General features: G+C 44.4%; 1 protein-coding gene across 6 annotated transcripts in view; it reads right to left on the reverse strand.

Annotated features, from left to right (window-relative positions):
* Sarm (sterile alpha and armadillo motif) overlaps positions 1 to 20598 on the reverse strand; it is a 136028-nt gene that overhangs the window by 37414 nt on the left and 78016 nt on the right. For 2 of the 6 annotated variants that reach the window (XR_013083176.1, XR_013083177.1), the window contains exon 1: positions 92 to 360. The exons of 3 other annotated variants lie outside the window; for them this stretch is intronic. Coding sequence is in view for 1 of the 3 variants with exons in the window: in XM_076798183.1 (XP_076654298.1) it covers positions 92 to 190 (99 nt within the window). In the remaining 2 variants the exon portion in view is untranslated. Of the gene's footprint in view, positions 1 to 91; positions 361 to 20598 lie in introns of those variants that run through there. One more of the 6 variants, XM_076798183.1, reaches the window with a different exon arrangement.

Here is a 20598-nt window from a genome sequence, read left to right on the forward strand (position 1 = left end):
TTGCGCGGAACGAGCGAGCGAGCGCGTCGCGCTTTACGATCTCGATAACGCGTATCTGCGGAATGTTTCGGTCTTCCGATTGGTTACTTACGGATTTAAGGAAAGCGCCTCTCTCTTTCTGGTGCAGCAAGCTGCTCAGCGAGCTTCTGCGATGCTTGTGCAGCATGTTCAATCCCCTGTCCACGCTCATTCATAAATCCTTCGCGACTCAACGCCGTTCGAAAAGCTGTTTCTCTCCTCTGCCAACCAATCGCCACGCTCTTCTCGTTCGCCGAATGATTTATCGCTCGGCCTGCATAGATCCTTTGCGAACAGCGTCTTCCGTCGACGCGACACACCTCTCCGATCAGCCTCGTTTCCCGATCATGCTCTCTCTCTCTCTCTCTCTCTCTCTCTCTCTCTCTCTGCGGGTTTCGTGAAATAACGAGGAAGTGAGCACCGCAGAAATGCCAACTTCAGATTCGTCCGAGATAATGGTGTTCGAGCTGGTGTGCGTAATTGATTTTTAAATATAGGTTTTCTCATTGTTTGTTCGTGCCGATTATTTGGGAAACGGAAGACTTGCAAATGCTATTTTGCAATTCATTTCATTGATTTTGGAAATATTTAAATTCTAAACATTTGATGACAGTTTTTGATACTGATATTTAGGCTCCGGAGGAACTCTGCATCACGCACACCAGCTCTATCGATCGTTCTACCGCTGCAAAGGGATGATAGCTGCTCCTTCTCCGAAATTACCGGGAATCGCTAAGATCTAACGAAAACAAGATAAAGGCTAGACGGAAGGTACCTATCCATTGACCGATTAGGTTCGTAGATTGCCAGCCACTATCTACGGTTCCTTCCCACACACCCTCAAGGGAACAGCTGTTCAAACACTGTTTTCCACGCGAAGGAATTCTGCTCGTTTCTGCGAATACACCATCGAGTCACGAAAACAATTCAGGAGTGATCAACTGGTCTGACTTTATTTCCGTGTAAAGTGATCTTGAAAATACATTTTGATCATTTTTTAAATGTAACTATTACCAAGATATTTGTCATATTTTTCTGATTAACATCAGTCCAAACACGATGCGATTTCAATCATATTTACTTACTTAATTATACGATTTAATGAAACCTCTTTAGTGTTATCTTTAGAATAATGGAAAATTCGTACCTGATCCGTTCGGATAATCGAGGCTGAAACAAACATGCTCCGAATGCTGTCGTGTTGGGACTCATTTTAATCAGAAAAAGATCACGGATATGTCGGTCAAGTTTCAGAAAACAATTAAAAAGGGAGACTACTACTGAAATTGAAACGCGACACACCATTGAAATCTAGAATCGAACGGAGCGAACGGGAGAAAATGGCGCGAGTTCAAGAAACCGATCAGAAACTGCTTCCGAGAACAAGGTTTTCCGAGGACTGGTGAAACCGGAAAGCAAGATGGCGTCGAGAGGAGGCCGTTCGTCGAAGCTACGTGCAGCGCGAGCACCGAAGACACTTAAAATGCTTTATCTCGATACGTTATCAGCCGATAATATTCGTCGGAAGAGGCTCCGATAAGGAGGAGAGGTCGGTTCTGGTGTCGGGCGATAGGAGCGGCCGATTTCGGCGCGCGTTCGACGGTTCGCGAAGGAAATCGAAGCGTCCGTTTCCGGTCGGGAAGTCACGTGTATGGGGAACAACGCCATAGACGACGAGAGGAATGCTTGTACGCGTCGGCTGGCACGGGTTTCCGAGACGGTGCACGGGTTCGAGACACGTTTCCCCGCGGGCTGTTTCGTTTCTATGCAGCCGGCCGCTAGGAAGCGCAGCGACGCCTGTTAATTTTTCGAACACGCGTGCCTGTCAGACTACCGACCGGGCAACGGGGATTTTATGGACCACCATGGAGACCTTGGAAATCGAGATTATGCTCGGAACGACGCGATATTGTTTGTAACAATGGAAAAGTAAAATTTATATTTGGGGGTCGAGAACGTGTCTGATAACGGAGAAATTAGAAGAACACAGAATTTGATCGAGTAATTTATTCTGTGAAAGTTGAATATGAATTTTGATTTATGTCTCAGGGTGCCTTTTGGGGGATGAAACCACCCCTTGCGGTTCGACGAAGTTGAACAAAATACGCGACACCAAGAATATAGTATGTCAATTATTTGCACACGTACATGTGTAAAGAGTTTGTGGGTAATTGTCTTGATAATGTCTTTGAAACTATGACCGAAATGTCAGGATGCTGCAGGTAGTGTGTTACAGCTTGAGCAAGAGATCAAAAAGAAAATCAATTGACGCCTGGTCCGGGGCTGGTCATTATTTTTATTGATATTTGCGTCGATAAGCAATCGTGATGTACATAATTTGTATTCGATGTAAATCATGTCGAATTGAAAACAGCCAAGAGGAATCTCCTGTAACCAGCAATTAACTTTATGAATACATTAAAAATTGTTGATTCTTGTTCACACTATTTTCGACTAACTAAAACGACTGCAAGGCAAAGTACATTGTTATTGAAAATCTACTTCCGACGATTACGAACTTTTTCGTTACACTCTAATTACGATTACACCGAAAAGAGGAACAATTCAGAAGTAAAAGGGCTGAAAAAATCTGCTGAACCCACTCAAATAAACAATCTCCTCAGCTACAAATACCAATCAGCTTGATCAACCCCGATGCAGCGCAAGAACGATCCCACATAGATCTCCATCGATCACTGAACATGCAATTACGCACCGATTAAAAGATACAGTCGCGGAAAACGATGTGTCTATCAATATAGAACTCGCGCAGCAACAATTAGCCACTTTGCAGACACTTGGTAGAACCCACTGGGAGCGATCTATCGACGCGTTCGCGGAGAGCAACGATCTATCGATCGGTTCTCACTCGTTGCGATCGCAGGAAGGCGTCGGATTCACGTTCACCGTTTTGCACGCGTGTGGATCGGTGAAATTGGCACGGGGTCCGGCGAGTGATCGATCGGGATGATCGAGGAGATCCAGCGCGCGCGAGTCGAGGCGGATGACTGGCGACACGCTCGATCCCCCGCCGGTAGAAATACCCGTTTGATAACGAGTGCCGCGCTTCTTATCAGGGAGGATCCGGCGCGTGCTGCACGCGTTGCGGATCTTGTTGTTGGTGGTGGTGGTAGTATATGCTCGTCGATCAGCATTTCACGACCACTTGGCCTGATCGGGTTGAACAGGTGGAGGGGGGCGCCTAATCGCTGTCGCGAACGAGCAACTTGCTGCCGTTTCCGAGGAACCGATGATTCATCGACGATCGCTCGGATCGAGAGGGGATAGAGAGGGGGAGAGAGAGAGTTCTGTGGAACGCTGGATCCTCCGCTGGATCAACGTGACCGGAACCGGATCTTCGATCGTTGCGTAACCGGCGTTGCTCCATTCAGTAACGTGGCGGAAACATTTTCATTGATCGATACTGTTCCTGGTAACATACTACTTGCCGTATGATCTTTTTTTTTAGATAACGAAAGATTAAGCCTTGTTGTTCGTAGTTTGATCAACGTGCTCATAGTGTGAGCGTTCAAGAACGTTTACGGTGAAAGACAATGGCTTTTTTTTTAGAAATAATGATAACGAGTTTCCTCTTGATTACATTGTTCTACAAAGTTCAAAGATTTCGCTGTTTAAATAATCGCATACGCAAGAAGTGCTCGAGCACTCTTTCCGATTGAAATCTCGTTTGTTAATTCGATATCATTGCTCAAGCATAAATTTCCCCGTTGCACTTCCACATCGTCAACAGAGCTCTACATTTGCAAATGCCTCGCCAGCACTTTTATCACAGATGACGACACGCGGAGGATGCTAAACGATTTCCAGGAGATAAGGCGAATCGTTTTTAGATGAATCTAACCATGACTGTAATGTGATCGTCAAAAGCGTTCACCTTGTCCTTTTTAATTGAACTCTCGCTCATTTTTCAACTCCATTCCGTCATAACGGTAACGGAGAAACGCATAAATTTCCTCGTTGCACACTGGCATTATTATAGCTCTATATTTGGCACTGGACGACACAGAGCATGCTAACGATTTCCCGGAGACAAGACAGCCTAACGCCAGTTCAACGGGTGCGAAACGCCTTGGGGGAAAAAAAAAAGAGCAGGAGGTGACACACTCGCGCAAATGCATTTGACCCTTATGGTTCGCGGCGAGGATGTCAATTAGATTCCTCGGCGGGCGCGCGTCGCGCATGACGCATCCACGCGTGCACGAGAGCAGTGCATCTCTCGCTGCACTCGGTGCAGCCCGCGCGATTCACGACTTCTCATAGTACGATCCGCGATTACGTCACCGCCGAATGAATGGACCAGCCTCTCGATCCCAGCCTGCTTCGCAGACGAGTCATCCGAGTCATCCGACACTGAATGGCGAACGGGAGTCGGGCCCGGTCGATTTATCGGCCATCGACGCCGGCCCCGATCGATTCTCGAAAGAACACCACCGGGAAACTCGAAACAGCTTCCGATCAGGATTTCGCAACCGATCACGTGCCACGCCGGATGTACCACTAGTCGAACAACATGCTGCCGGCTCGAGATAACCGTATCGGGCTACCATGATTCCGGGAAACGCTAATTGACTCACCTGTAGCCTCTCCAGCTCTTTTCGAAGCGGTTAGGAGAACGGTGGAAGTAACTGTGTGCCTAAACATAGTCCTCGTTAGAGAATCCGAGGAATGCGCCGGTTTTTGCACTCTTTACGAGCCACTGCATTTTTGGACTTTCAGTTATTTTGTCTCTGAATGTGTGCCCTTTTCCGAATGTATCACTGAATTTTTTTTAATGGCATTGTATTTTTCTTTGTGTCTCTGAATTTTTGCATTTTTTAAAGGCATCACTGAATTTTTTATTTTCTTTATGAAGGCAATGTTTTTTTTTGTTTGTGTCTCTGAATTGTCTACTTCTAGGGAGAAGAAAATGGCACCCGTTACTTTTCTTTGTGTCTCTGAACTTTTACGCTTTTCAAATGTACCACTGAATTTTTTATTTTTTTTATCGAGGCACTGTATTTTCGTTTGTGTCTCTGAATTTTCTACTTCTAGGGAGAAGAAAATGGCACCTGTTACTTTTCTTTGTGTCTCTGAACTTTTACCCTTTTCAAATGTACCACTGAATTTTTTATTTTTTTTTTATGGAGGCACTGTATTTTCGTTTGCGTCCCTGAATTTTCTCCTTCTAGGGAGAAGAAAATGGCACCTGTTACTTTTCTTTGCGTCTCTGAATTTGATACCATTTTCAAATGCACCGCTGAATTTTTTACTTTTCTTTTAAGAGCACAGTATTTTTCTTTGTGTCTCTGAATTTTTGTCTTCTCTAATGTACCGGGCAATTTTTGGCCCTGTTGAAATGCACCATTGAATTTTTTATTTTTTTTTATGGCACTGTATTATCCTTTGCGTCTCTGAATTTCTGTCCTTTTTAATGCACCGCACAATGTTTCACCTATTCAAAAATGTACCGCTGAAATTTTCCTTTTTCCAGTGGCGCTGTATTTTTCCTTTGTGTCTCCGAATTTTTGTCTCTTTTAATGCATAGCAATGCATTTTTTGCCTCTCTTAATGCCACCGTGTTTTTGCCGCATTTTTAAGGAAAGAACGATCTAGGATAAACTGTTGCAACGTCGAGTCTCGGAATAGCGTTGGTATATTCCGAGAAGTTTGTCTGTGCGATCATAAACATCAGAGATGATTGGTCGCTGTCTGTTCAAAAGAAGAATCATGTGTAGAGGAGTACGGACAAGCTGCACGCGGGATCGGCTGTTCGAGGAAATCTCGCTGGAAGCCCTGAACTTGGACTCGAGAAGGACGATTAGGTGTCGCGAGTGGCGTAACTCGCTCGAGTGACTCACTTCCGAGTCAAGGATGTCACGACTCTCGGCGCCTGCTCGAGCGTCGAGCCCATTCTCGTCGATTCAATAACAATCAAATTCGATTAAATCAATCTGAACGCGTTTTCTTCGAAAGCGCTGAATCAATATCGACCGTCATATACGATGTAACATTCGATGCTCACCATTTCTGGATGTCATTAATCATTTGTACCAACCATTATCAGCAATTTATTATTCATTTCACTATTTATTAATGTATTTCCCGCGATTTTCCTATTTCAAAGTAAAAATCGTCTTCTTTATATCGAAATAAAATTGCACATATCGACTTCGAGATTATCGCCGCCGCGGGTCACGAGTGACTCCGGCACAGCATACGGATGGGTAAAAATAAACAAATTTCGTCACGTTTTGTACGCTCGCTCTCCTCTACGACCGAAGCGACGAGAGATCGAGTGACATAATAAGATAAGTGACATAACGAGTGACAATATGAGTTCCGGAGTTGTACAAGTACCGAGGCAATACTGCAGAGCAAGTACACTCCGCGGTAAGTGTGCAGAGCAATTTGCAGAATCCGCCGGGCCGAAATCTCGAGATAATGAAACGGTTCGAGCAGCGTCGATGCGGCAGCCTAATGGGGCCGTAAATAACGCGGTCGCCTCGCCGCAGAACGATGATTAAAAGGGCTCGAGATTAGAGTATGCTCCTCGGGTTCGATCGGGTCGGATGTTTCGCATAGCGTCCGGTGCGTCGAACCTGGCTGGCCGATCTAAAGATCGCGGGCTTCCTCGATTAGGATGCCTCGCATAACTCGAAACGGTCTAGAAGATGATACGGTTCTCGTTCCACCGGGGATCGAGAGAGCCCCCGGTGTACTCTCCGAATTCGAGGCTCTTTGATCGAGAACACTTATCCGGTTTTAGGCCGATGATCTATGGGGTCGACGCCCGCCGCATTCCGATCGATCGATCTCCCAGCGCGTTTCTCGCGGACGCGACTTTCTCGCGTTGACGATCTTCAACGATTCGTCATACCGGTCCCTTTCCAACAAGAAACTTTGAGTTTGAGAGTAACTTAAACTGCCGTTATGGCCGGTGAAGTACTGTGCACCCTATTTTGGAAATAGCCTGTAAGAATTGAAGAGTTTGATAGCATGATCGAAAGGGAGCTAGGTTTTCATTGAAACTGAAGTGGATCAAGTGGGCCAGACCCGCGTACCAGAAGCTGGGGGCCATTAGGTGTGCTGCGAAACGATTAGTTTCTGATAATGTTCTTTTAAAATTGAGTTTGTCCTCGAAACGGGCAAAGAATTGTGGGAAGATGATTTCGCAGATAGCTGGAACCGGAAAATAACTGTTTCGTTTCAGGAGGATGATAATTGCTTCGAAGTTTGCGCACACGGAACGAGGCGTCGAGAAACGCGTGCAATTGAAGATCAAATTAACCATGGCGCGTCATCGTACGCGCGAAATCTACTTCCTAGGTGCACGTTGCCCTCGCCGACGTCTAAATCGAGATGCACTTCAATCGAGCGCCCGATGCGGTCCGAGCAACTGCACTCTCGAGCCGGTCTTAACGGTCTCGGGACGCAGCAAAGCGCGCCGGTGTTCGTCACGGGGCTAATTGAGCCAGCTTAATTATCACTGCCAGTCCCGGAACCGCAAAAATTCCACAGAAAGAGAAGGCCCCGTTATAAAACCCAATATAAGTGTCTCGATCAATTTTGAAAGCTTGCATGCTTTTAATTATTTTCTGAAACGAGCAAGCGCACTTGCCGAAAAATCGAAATAAATTCCAACAAATTTTTCCACTCGTTTATTCCCATCTTTCGTGGTTCCACGGGTGATATTGTTCACAGAACTGAAACTTCCATTGAATCGTAAAGCTGTTCACCTGCGGAAGACAGATCTCCGTACGACTTCCTGTTCGACGCTCGAAACCATTCGCGTAACCGAATATAAACAACCGGTAATCCGGGCTCTGGACGACCGTAGAAAGCATACAGACGCATCGAATGGTGTACCGTGACAAGCGTGCACGTATTAGAAAGTCGTGACGCATGCTGGTTTCACGAAACAGGAAGAACGATAGCGAAATTCATAGCACGCCGGACGAGCTTTCCGGAAATGCTGACGTTCCGATTGATTTCGTTGTTGGCAGCTACATTTAGCCGGGGATTTTATATGTGGAGTGTCCTTGGGGTTTTCCCGAAGGATTTATCAGCCGCGGGAAAACGGAAACAATGAGTATTGCTTCTAGAAATTGTTTGACGAGATAACGAACCTTTGGCGGAAACAGGCATTACATCTTTTCTGACAGGCGATGAGCACATGCAATTTTAGGAACTATTCCCGAAGGAATTTTTTAGTGTTCCAGGGCTTAAATTGAAGCTGGAGGATCGCACTTTATGACAGGGGTGATTTGGTTTGAAAAAATACAAGCGAAGACATGTGGAAAAATTGGCAAAGCTCGTCAGCTCCACCGAAATTGACGCGATTCGGAGAGGGTCCTTTGAGTCAATTTTAGGATCCATTTCCGTAGGAATTTTTTAGTGTTCGAGGGCTTAAATTGAAGCTGGAGGATCGCACTTTATGACAGGGGTGATTTGGTTTGAAAAAATACAAGCGAAGACATGTGGAAAAATTGGTAAAGTTCGTCAGCTCCACCGAAATTGGCGCGATTCGGAGAGGGTCCTTTGAGTCAATTTTAGGATCCATTTCCGGAGGAATTTTTTAATGTTCGAGGGCTTAAATTGAAGCTGGAGGATCGCACTTTATGACAGGGGTGATTTGGTTTGAAAAAATACAAGCGAAGACATGTGGAAAAATTGGCAAAGCTCGTCAGCTCCACCGAAATTGACGCGATTCGGAGAGGGTCCTTTGAGTCAATTTTAGGATCCATTTCCGTAGGAATTTTTTAGTGTTCGAGGGCTTAAATTGAAGCTGAAGGATCGCACTTTATGACAGGGGTGATTTGGTTTGAAAAAATACAAGCGAAGACATGTGGAAAAATTGGCAAAGCTCGTCAGCTACACCGAAAATAATACGATTCGGAGGGTGTCCTTTGAGTCAATTTTAGGATCCATTTCCGTAGGAATTTTTTAGTGTTCGAGGGCTTAAAGTGAAGCTGGAGGATCGCACTTTATGACAGGGGTGATTTGGTTTGAAAAAATACAAGCGAAGACATGTGGAAAAATTGGTAAAGTTCGTCAGCTACACCGAAAATAATACGATTCGGAGAGGGTCCTTTGAGTCAATTTTAGGATCCATTTCCGTAGGAATTTTTTAGTGTTCGAGGGCTTAAATTGAAGCTGAAGGATCGCACTTTATGATAGGATTACTTTGATTGATAAAAAAATTACGAAAACATGTCAAACAATTGATGAAACTCGGCCTCTAGCTGGGACAAAATCGACCCACTTTAATAGGATTCTTTGAATCGATTTTAAAATGTATTCCCGTATGAATTTTCAAAAGTTTGACGGCTTAAATTGAAGCTGAAGGATCGCACTCGATGATATGTACACTGTGGTGTAAAACGAAATCACCAAAATATGTGATAAAATCGACAACACGCGGCCGTAAAATCGACCAAAATTGTGGCGATTTTGAAAGGTTTCCTCGAATCGATTGTGCATTATATTCCCGCGGGAATTTTCGAGGAAAAATGTTAGTAGTCTTCGCAGCGAGCGGAGAACGAAATACTGCCTCTCAGTATTTACAAATCGACGTGTCTGCCAAGCGATCGAGGCGTTTGCATAATCTCGAACGAGCCGAGCGCGCCGATCCTCGACGTTTCCCTATTCGCGACACGATTCGTTTTGGCGAAACCAGTCCCGTACGTGTTCGAATGCTTTCTCACGCGTCGCGGGACTCTCGAGGATGATTCACGCCTGTTATCGAGCCACTTAAGACACGTGGTTTTCTCCGGACCACTAGATAACGGGGTCGTAGCTCGAAACCGGCGGTGCTTTTATCACGCCCACTATTTATGGCGTCTTACGTAGAAACCGATTGTTCACCCTTCCTCTTGCAGTTCCTCGATCACAGTCAAATAGACCCGGGTTGACGTAACCGACTGAAAATACGCGTGCCGGACACTTTTCTGCGATCCTCCGTCGCGTCTCCTTTTCTTTCTTTCTTTCCTGATAACTATGCTATAAATATTGCGTAACGCGTGGTTCCGAGAAGCGCTTAGTAAGAATGTTTCTACTGACCTACTCCTTGTGTTCAAAATACACTTTTCCTCGTATGTACCGTAGGAATTAATAACTCCGTTCTTGAATAATTAAATGTTATTTTAATTAAGACGTTAAGTTGAAGAAACTGGGGACATCTTTGAACAGGTCAACAAAATTGTAATTTGTCTAAGAAATGACGAGAAAAATTTTATGCAGTAACTGAAGCATGGCTTTTCACATTCCAATAAAATTTATTCCCAGAAAGTTATTGGTACTAGCAAGAAAAAATCCCAAATATCACAGGAGCCCTCTCTGCTAAATGAGCATTCGTTTCGAACGAGAAGCCTAAACAAAAATGAATTGTATAACAAACGATAAGAAAAATGGAGCAAACAAAAATATTATACAGTAACAGAAGCATGTCTTGTCACATCACAACATAGATCATTTCCACATGATCAGCGGTTCTCCCAAGAAAAATTCCTAAAGATCACAAGACTCGTCTTTGCTAAATGAGAATCGTTCCAAGGAAATAACCTAAATAAAAATTAAATCTATAACAAACGATAAGACAAATGGAGCAAACAAAAATATTTTACAGTAACAGAAGCATGTCTTTTCACATCCCAACATAGATCATTTCCACACGATCAATGGTTCTCCCAAGAAAAATTCCTAAAGATCACAAGACTCGTCTTTGCTAAATGAGAATCGTTCCAAGGAAATAACCTAAATAAAAATTAAATCTATAACAAACGATAAGAAAAATGGAGCAAACAAAAATATTTTACAGTAACAGAAGCATGTCTTTTCACATCCCAGCATAGATCATTTCCACATGATCAACGGTTCTCTCAAGAAAAATTCCCAAGAGCCCTCTTTGTTCAACGAGAATCGTTTCCAACGAGTGGCCCGAATAAAACCGAACAGACCCGAGAGCCGATCGAAATTCGGGTCTCACGATCCAGCACGCAGGTGATCGCGAGTCACGAGAGTCTGGATCGGTGAGTCACGAGGCGCGCGTGCCTCCGAGAGGCGGGATCGAGAGGAGAAGAGAGAAGAAGAGGCGGATCCGTGGAAGATCGGTGATTCACTGACTGCGGCGCCCAGTCACTTATCACCGGCACTGAAAATTCACAATGATCGAGTCGCCGCGATGGAAACACTGATTCAAGATAGTCATTATCTTGCCGGATAGTCACAGTAAGAGCATTAGTCATCGGCGGTTATGATTGACGCTGCCAATTAGGCAGGTACTCATCGTGATGTTTATAGGTTTGATCATCAACCGTAGATAGATCTGTCAAGAGTCAACAAACAAGAAGTAGCTTCAGTCCCTAGATCTTTCTATGCAGAGAAGCTTCCAGAAAAAATAGTTTTCCTTTGGAGAAGATTAACGAATTTAATGAATAACAGAACTTTATTAGGAATTTTTTCATTGTACAGATGATCCATTTTAAGGGTGTAGAGCAAGCATAAAAGTCTTGTAAGGGGGAGTATGTCGAGTATCCTAGTATAATTTTCGAATTTGGAGACTTTGAAGATGCTGTTCGAATAATTTATGTGATTTTTACTAAATGTTTGTTGAACACAAACGGGTAAGAATCGTTCAGCCGCGAGAACCGCTTATCGAACGCTTCGTAATGAAGTATTTGCGGAATTCTTGAGCACTTGTGTCATGCATTCAAGATTACACAGAATGATCTATTTATGCAATACGTTGTTACACAATCTGTGACGCAATCCTGTCAACATGCGTGTCATAGCGCTAAAAGAAAAAAGGAGAAGTTACATGGTAATTCGAAAAGCACGTTGTTCAGGAACAAACAATCGAAGAATGGAACTCATTTTCATAACATCCGCAGTGAAATGCTTCCAAGAACAATTCGTTCGAAACATTTTCCACCAATAATTGAATCTAAAAGTTCTGAAAAGTTTCAGTTTTAGAAATTCTAAATCCAATTTCTCCAACCTGCTGCTCAAAGATCGATCCTAAAGCTGACAATTTTTTAGAGTTCAGCTCAAAGAAACGTCGGCAAGGATAACGTCGATGGTAAATGACCACGGATCATCCGCACTTAGGATTCTTCGGGGATTACAGAGGGTTGGATCGTCGGAAAGATCCAGGATCGAATTTTCCAGGGATCGGCGACCCTTTTCGTTGTAGAGATGCACGCAAACGAGGAAATAATGTCTCTGCCCACCGCACGCATTACGCGTTCTTGATAACGCATTATGCGATACAAGAGCACGTGGCTCGGTATCGTAACGCACGGCCTTGAACTTCCTCCTCGAATGATTCACGGACTCGTCCATTCATCCGCCGCCGGTTCGTTCATGCCGCGCGCTCGGTCACGATTACGCGGAAAAGTATCGGGACTGTGCGAAAACATCAACTGTTCGTTTGTTTGGTAAATAAACACCGTGAAAAACAGGATCTTTCACATTAATTGACTTTTCTGTCACTTTTCTTCATTGTATCCGCAATATTTTTGCAAAGAAGCAAATTACTGAGTAGGTCCTGCTTCTACCAAGAGCCAATTTTGATTTCACTGAAAAGTCCGCGGCCCGTCGATCGACGATCGATCTGTCGATGATTCGGGATCAGTCTATCGGTAGATCTCTAGGACTCAGCTCCCAAGCATCCAGGATTCGACTGCAGGGTGCATCCGTCGAGACGATTTCTCCGAATTCTTGGTCCCGAAGATTCGCGCGTCCGATCTGGATTCGGGGGCACAGGAGAGATCAGGGGGTTTAGTAACAAGAAATTCGGTTGAGTCATGGTGAACCGTGCATGGAGACGCGAGGACACTGGAACAGGCCATGCTTCCCATACCGAGAAGGGAGCCCCCTTGGCGAATGCCGATGACTCACGGAGGAATTCCAGACGCGCGAGCGCGGTCATCGACAGCCCCCCTTTTCCTTTTTCTCACCTCTGGGTCAGTAGACGTAGCTCGGATGCCAGCTTGCTTCGCTGCAACCGCCAACCACGGAGCCAGAATCCGGCGAACGTCCGCTGACGCCGGGGCAGCGTCATGCGCGCTGTTACTCGAGGAATTTTGGGAAATCTTTTCAGGGAAAGTTGTTCAGCTTTAGCCGCACGAGCAACAATTTACCTTGTCGTTCATGTTACAATTGAATTTTTCCCCTTTCCTTTTCCTTTGTAGGACCAGATATCTTTTTGGTAGTGTACTGCAGCAGACAATTTGGTACGGTGACATTTGAAGAACGAAATTCGGCAAATCTTGGAAAATGTTTCCGGAGATATGTAGTTGTTCAGATCAGCATAATGGATGTGCTGTAATTCATGTTAACGTTGGATTTATACCTGGTATTTTTTAAATCAATTTGTTCAAGGTCTCCGAGAGGATCCGATTCTGACTCGCAAGGGGAGCATGTCTTTTTAATACTATTCTCGTTCAGAAGCGAGGAGAACGCGAAAAGAAGCTTCGCGACGACACGTGAGTCATCGTCAGGCCCGTGAAAGTCGACTGCTTCGTGTCGCAGCGATTGTAGGGACAACATGATCGGACTAACGATCGCTGCACCGTTAGGATGCCCAGACAGCGCGATGCTAACCGACCTGGCTACCGTGACATTTTTCTAGCCGCCATTTGTCTGACGAGGCACGAAAGAATCTTCGCGCAGACTGCATAATTCGCGGCGTGATTTCTTTCGCTAGCGACGGCTAGCGAACTCTCAAATCAAACTGTAGATTTGTGATCCTCTTCTGGCTCCAAATTAAATTTTAACTCTGAATATTTTTAATATTTTTGCGGACAGATAGCAGAACGGTTGAAAATTTTGACATCCTTGGACGATCACAGATTTCAATTTGAGGCATAAGAAAATTTTGGTTACTAAAATGTAGTTGACAAGTATTTGGTAATTTGTACTTGGAAAGAATTTGGCATTCTCATTGCGGAGTCGAGAAAAATCGGAGAACAAAACGCGGCTCTCTGGAACGTGGAAATCGTCCTATTTTCGTTGACAATAGAAGACGTTTTGCAAATGCGACCGTCTATTGTTGTACCTCGGTTGTTCCACGTCACGATTTCTCGGCGACCATTCAAATGGAAATCCCGAACGGGCGGACTCACCTGAAACACAAAGAGAGACAAGGCTCGTTTAGGTGCGATTCAAAGAAGAGGCCATTCGAAATTACAAGCACGAGGCGCCGCAGGCCGCGCAGATTTAATTACTATGGCGTCGATACGCCCACGGTCGACCTTCGCGAAATCGTCACGCGATCATCGACGGACAACCGTGGACGAAATTATGGGACATCTTGTGAATTATCAGAACAAGAACAAAGTGAAACGAAAATAAAACTTCGCTTTGACGAAATTGTGAGACACTGAAAATATCTTTCGGTGCGGTTTCGTTGAGACAATGTCGGCAGATAAAGAATTCCACTATTATTATTACAAGAAAATAATTCTAATACCTAGAATATTAATTTTTTTAATTCCCAGCAACTCGTATGCATGTTCCACGCGATCACGGTTCGTGCTTCGATCAACGGAACAGGTCCGGCGCCGTGTATCGATGATTAAAAATCGTAAATACTATAAATTACCATCGACTTAAAAAATTCTCCGGTTCTCGAGGCTCGGCGCCGGAAGTCGAGGATTTTTACGAGTCCTCGGTGTCGATAATAAATGCAGCTCGGTGCTGTAGCAGCCGGCGGAGTGACAAGAGACCACGAAGGAACAAGAAAGAGGGACAAAGTCGAGCAGAAAGGGTGCACAAACGTGGGCGTCCCTAATCAGCAACGGCGCCACTCGAGCGGATTATCAACCTGCGAGTCTCGAGGCCAGCAGACTGGGAATTCAAGGGACGAGGAGGCGAGATCTGTAAACTGCGATGTAAATGACCGCGATCGCGCGCTCGATTACGTCAGGCGTTTCTGCGTTAGAGTGCATCTCCTCGAACACACGGAAGCGGGGACGCCTCGTGCCACGAGAATTGCTCGGTTCACTCGATCGCAGTCGATTGATATACCTTGACATTACAATCGTGCCTTCGCGCGTGTGTGCAAGATATTTATCAACAATTAACTCCTGTTCCATAGGATGCGGTAACAGAGGTTAGGTAATATCATACAATATTAATTTAACGGCGAACTTTTGTTCTCAGCTATTCCTTTGTGAAAATTTTGCCAATATACTGGCCAAGTTCTTCTGATTAAATTGAGCCCACGCATGACATACTTCAGAGCGTACTTGCTCGTTTAATACACAATTTAGTAGAACCTCCATTATCCGAAATATTGAGTAATCCAACGACTGGACTGCGGATATTAATGCGAAATAAAAATTGCTTCCGTCAATTGCAGGTTACAGGGGCCAAACAGGAATTTGTTACTGTAGTACAGTGATTTCTGTATATATGTCGCCAGGGCCTGGATGATAAACGTCGCGGAATTGTCCCCACTACTGTGGAGTATATCTCGCGAGGGGCCATGAAGCTCGGACCCCGGGAATCGTTACCGTTGCCCCGCGGTAGTGGGGATAATTCCGCGACGTTTATCACCCAGGCCTTCGCGACGTATATCGAGAATTCACTGTAATTCTGTTTAATTTTAATATTGCAAAAATCGTCTACTGCCGACCGTACGCGGGACAGGACGAACCACCGTTCGCTCGGTTCACAGACGTCTGCCCGATTACGTTTGGCATTTAGGTCGCCGGTATTCGAGAAACGAAGGAGCGGGTGATGGTAACGAGGCCGCAAGAAAACGCTCGATTAACTCAGCCCGCGGATAATGACACAGAGCCGGAGGGGAACGAAGGTGGAGTCGATCGCCCGTTGGAAAAAAAAAAGAGTCAGACATTTTTTAATGTCCCACAGGCGACCCTGTCGGCGGCTTTCCGAGCCGGGGAACGCGGGCGCATCTGTCGGCGACGGGAATTTATGGAGGAAATCTCTAATTGAACGACTCGTAAACCGTTGCGAAACCGTGTCCAATTGTTCCGGCTCGTAAACCGTCGGGAAAAAAGTCACGTCTAAATAAACTGAACGCACGGTAATTGTCTGTCGCTTAATTAACTCGCTGAAATCGTCGACTATCGTCCGCGCGTTAACGTTCAACCGGACGGGGGGGGGGGGGGGTGTGTGACGGGAAAAGAGCACGGTTGTTACAGAATGGGAAAATAAAACTGAGATCGTAATGGCGACGTTACGTAAAATTGTTGCGAACTTCCGGTGGAAATCGTGGAACGAAGATCGTTCAATGCGAATGTTTGCAACAGAGGTAGAGGAATGCAGGACGTTTCGGGTCTCCGTTGGACACGTCGAACAGGAAAGAAATAAGAAATTGTAATTAACGGTAGTCGTGTCCAGTGTGATGCTAATTAGTCGGCTAACGAGCGGATACCAGTTCGTTCCAGTCGTTGCTAAGCGAGATCTAAACGTCGCGATAGACGATTCTTCCATTGGCCAAGGACGGGGCCATTAGACGCCGTTTTCCGTATTAATTGCGGCTAACTTGCGAAACTCTGTGGAATACCGTAAACTGGTCCGTTCCATAAATATCTGGTCATTAGCCGTGCGAAGGTACGCCTACGAATTCTTTGGATACCATTGCTTCGGCGCTGTTGTCGCGAAAATGGCACCGTTCAATTTCGCAACAGTTCTTTGAACGCTACGGAACTTCATTGTTTTACTTTGATGAATTTTCGATTTCGGCTGACCCAGCTCCAAGAAATTGGACCCATCGATTAGTGGGTCTTAGAGAAACAATTTTTAAGATTTGCCAGCGAAAAAATTACCACAAGTAGTACAATGTATGTAGTTTTAAGTCAGCTACTCATTTATAAAAAAATCCTATTACTTTTTTCACAAAAAATTCCTGAAGGTCACGTTTCTCCCAGATCATCTTCAATGCGCGACGGCCTTCAGAAAACAAGTCTTGGAAAAGAGGTTGTCACTCGGGCAATTTTTTAAATTTCGCAACTATAAAATTACTACAAGTAGTACAATATATATACTTTTAAACCAGACACTTGTTTAAAGAAAAATCCTACTAGTCTTTTCGCAATAAATTCCTAAAGATCACGTTTCTTTAAGATTGTCTAGCTTGATTGCGTAGCCGAAAAGAATTTGTTGCTCAGTCAATTTTTAAGATTTCGCAGTAAGAAAATTACTGCAAATAGTACAATATAGGTACGTTCGAATCGGTAACTTGTTTAAAGCAGAAGCTCCCTGCTCCTTTCGCAAAAAATTCCTGAAGATCGCGTTTCTTTAAGATTGTCTAGCTTGATTGCGTAGCCGAAAAGAATTTGTTACTCAGTCAATTTTTAAGATTTCGCAGTAAGAAAATTACTGTAAACAGTACAATATATGTACATTCGAATCGGTAACTTGTTTAAAGCAGAAGCTCCCTGCTCCTTTCGCAAAAAATTCCTGAAGATCGCGTTTCTTTAAGATTGTCTAGCTTGATTGCGTAGCCGAAAAGAATTTGTTACTCAGTCAATTTTTAAGATTTCGCAGTAAGAAAATTACTGTAAACAGTACAATATATGTACATTCGAATCGGTAACTTGTTTTAAGAAGAAGCTCCCTGCTCCTTTCGCAAAAAATTCCTGAAGATCGCGTTTCTTTAAGATTGTCTAGCTTGATTGCGTAGCCGAAAAGAATTTGTTACTCAGTCAATTTTTAAGATTTCGCAGTAAGAAAATTACTGCAAACAGTACAATATATGTACATTCGAATCGGTAACTTGTTTAAAGCAGAAGCTACCTGCTCCTTTCGCAAAAAATTCCTGAAGATCGCGTTTCTTTAAGATTGTCTAGCTTGATTGCGTAGCCGAAAAGAATTTGTTACTCAGTCAATTTTTAAGATTTCGCAGTAAGAAAATTACTGCAAACAGTACAATATATGTACATTCGAATCGGTAACTTGTTTTAAGAAGAAGCTATCTGCTCCTTTCGCAAAAAATTCCTGAAGATCGCGTATCCTTCAGATTGTTAACCAGACGAATTCGAGCCAAAGTGACAGCTCCATTATCCGCTTGCGGCGATCATTTAGCCGCAAAAATGGGCGACCCATGCACCTAACAATACGAAGATCTCTGGTCCCCAGCGCATTGCCAGGCCGCGAAACGTATCATCTTGCTGTCGAGGCATCGACCGACACACGTGCGCCACACGAATACCCGTAATCTCATGCTCGCCATTGTCTCCGGATAGCGTGTAATCTTACCGGCCGGCGACTTCTATGCTGTACCGTACGTACCTATACACAGCGTACATATGCCCATCATCTTTTAGCCTATTCTCCAGGTGGATCGACGTATGCGCGTCACATAGCCGTGACATTTCTCGCAGCCGCTGCTTACGCGGCGGTTTCTTTACGCTCGCAAAACACGCCGCGGTCTGCGTGACATTTCCACGACAACAGAAACACGACGCGCAGGAATAGAACGCCCGACACCCGACGCCGAAGAGGAAACCGGTCTCGCGCGAACTCGCCGATCGCCGATTACACCGCGAGGAACCGCGTGGAACGGGCGCCAATCCGCGCCGCGGGTCGAAGCGATTTTTAACTACTGCAGACAGCTGTGCATAGTCATAGATTCGGTATTATCAAGTGGCACAATTCGATTTTCCCCTGCGATTTTAATTTTTCAAATAAATTGCAAATCTTCCCCGAAACTGGGGACGCATCGACTCTCCCGCCTTAAGCATTATTTAAACACGCTTCCAAGCTCATGGTCTCTACGTCATCTTATTTAGGAGACTCCACGGAACAATTTCGCACAAAACACAAAATGCACCCCTCAATTTAGGTGATCTTCCGGAATTTTTCCCCGGGATCTATACAGGCGATTTCCACGAAATTTTCCGGGTACGAGTTTCTCTACCGAAAACGGAGAAATGATTTTTAACTACTGTAGATAGCTGTTCGTAGTCATAGATTCGGTATTATCAAGTGGCACAATTCGATTTTCCCCTGCGATTTTAATTATTCAAATAAATTGCAAATCTTCCCCCAAAACTGGGGACGCATCGACACTCTCGCCTTAAGCATTATTTAAACACGCTTCCAAGCTCATGGTCTCTACGTCATCTTATTTAGGAGACTCCACGGAACAATTTCGCACAAAACACAAAATGCACCCCTCAATTTAGGTGATCTTCCGGAATTTTTCCCCGGGATCTATACAGGCGATTTCCACGAAATTTTCCGGGTACAAATTTCTCTACCGAAAACGGAGAAATGATTTCTAACTACTGTAGATAGCTGTTCATAGTCATAGATTCGGTATTATCAAGTGGCACAATTCGATTTTCCCCTGCGATTTTAATTTTTCAAATAAATTGCAAATCTTCCCCCAAAACTGGGGACGCATCGACTCTCCCGCCTTAAGCATTATTTAAACACGCTTCCAAGCTCATGGTCTCTACGTCATCTTATTTAGGAGACTCCACGGAACAATTTCGCACAAAACACAAAATGCACCCCTCAATTTAGGTGATCTTCCGGAATTTTTTCCCGGGATCTATGCAGGCGATTTCCCCGAAATTTTCCGGGTACGAGTTTCTCTACCGAAAACGGAGAAATGATTTTTAACTACTGTAGATAGCTGTTCATAGTCATAGATTCGGTATTATCAAGTGGCACAATTCGATTTTTCCCTGCGTTTTTGATTCTTGAAATAAATTGCAAATCTTCCCCTCAAAACTGGGGACTCATCGACACTCTCGCCTTAAGCATTATTTAACACTTTGACCGCCAAGCTGGAAACCTCAAAAATTCCATAAAATCAAAGTAAGTTTTTTAATGAAATAAAAATTGAAAGACATGAAATGTGTGATATTGAGTAGTCCTCCAACTTTCTTGAATTTGACAGATCCTAATCAAATTTGGTGCGACGAATATATTAACGTAAAAATTCATTTCAAAACCTGGACAAATAATTCCGTCACCCACATATGGGTGACATGGGAGTCAACGTGTTAAACACGCTTCCACGCTCATGGTCTCTACGTCATCTCGTTTAGGAGACTCCACAGAACAATTTCGCACAAGGTACAAAATGCACCCCTGAATTTAGGTGATCTTCCGGAATTTTTTCCCCGGGATCTATACAGGCGATTCCCTCGAAATTTTCCGGATACGGTACACCGCTATCGTGCTCCGAGTTTCTATACCGAAAACGGAGAAATGATTTTTAACTACTGCTGTTCATAGTCATAGATTCGGTATTATCACGTGGCACAATTCGATTTTTCCCTGCCATTTTAATTCTTTAAATACGTGAAAAATCCTCCCCCAAAACTGAGGACACATCGACACACCCACCTTAGGTATTATTTAAACACGCTTCCACACTCGTGGTCTCGTACTGAACTACGTCATTTTGTTTAGGCGACTCCACGGAACAATTTCGCACAAGGTACAAAATGCACCCCTGAATTTAGGTGATCTTCCGGAATTTTTTCCCCGGGAACGATACAGGCGATTCCCTCAAGATTTTCAGGGCACCGTGCACCGCTATCGAGCTACCGAAAAATATTTTAGTTAATGCAAAGGAAGGATCGATGGGAGGAA

This window comes from Halictus rubicundus, chromosome 12 (assembly GCF_050948215.1).
Source record: "Halictus rubicundus isolate RS-2024b chromosome 12, iyHalRubi1_principal, whole genome shotgun sequence".
NCBI lineage: Eukaryota > Metazoa > Arthropoda > Insecta > Hymenoptera > Halictidae > Halictus > Halictus rubicundus.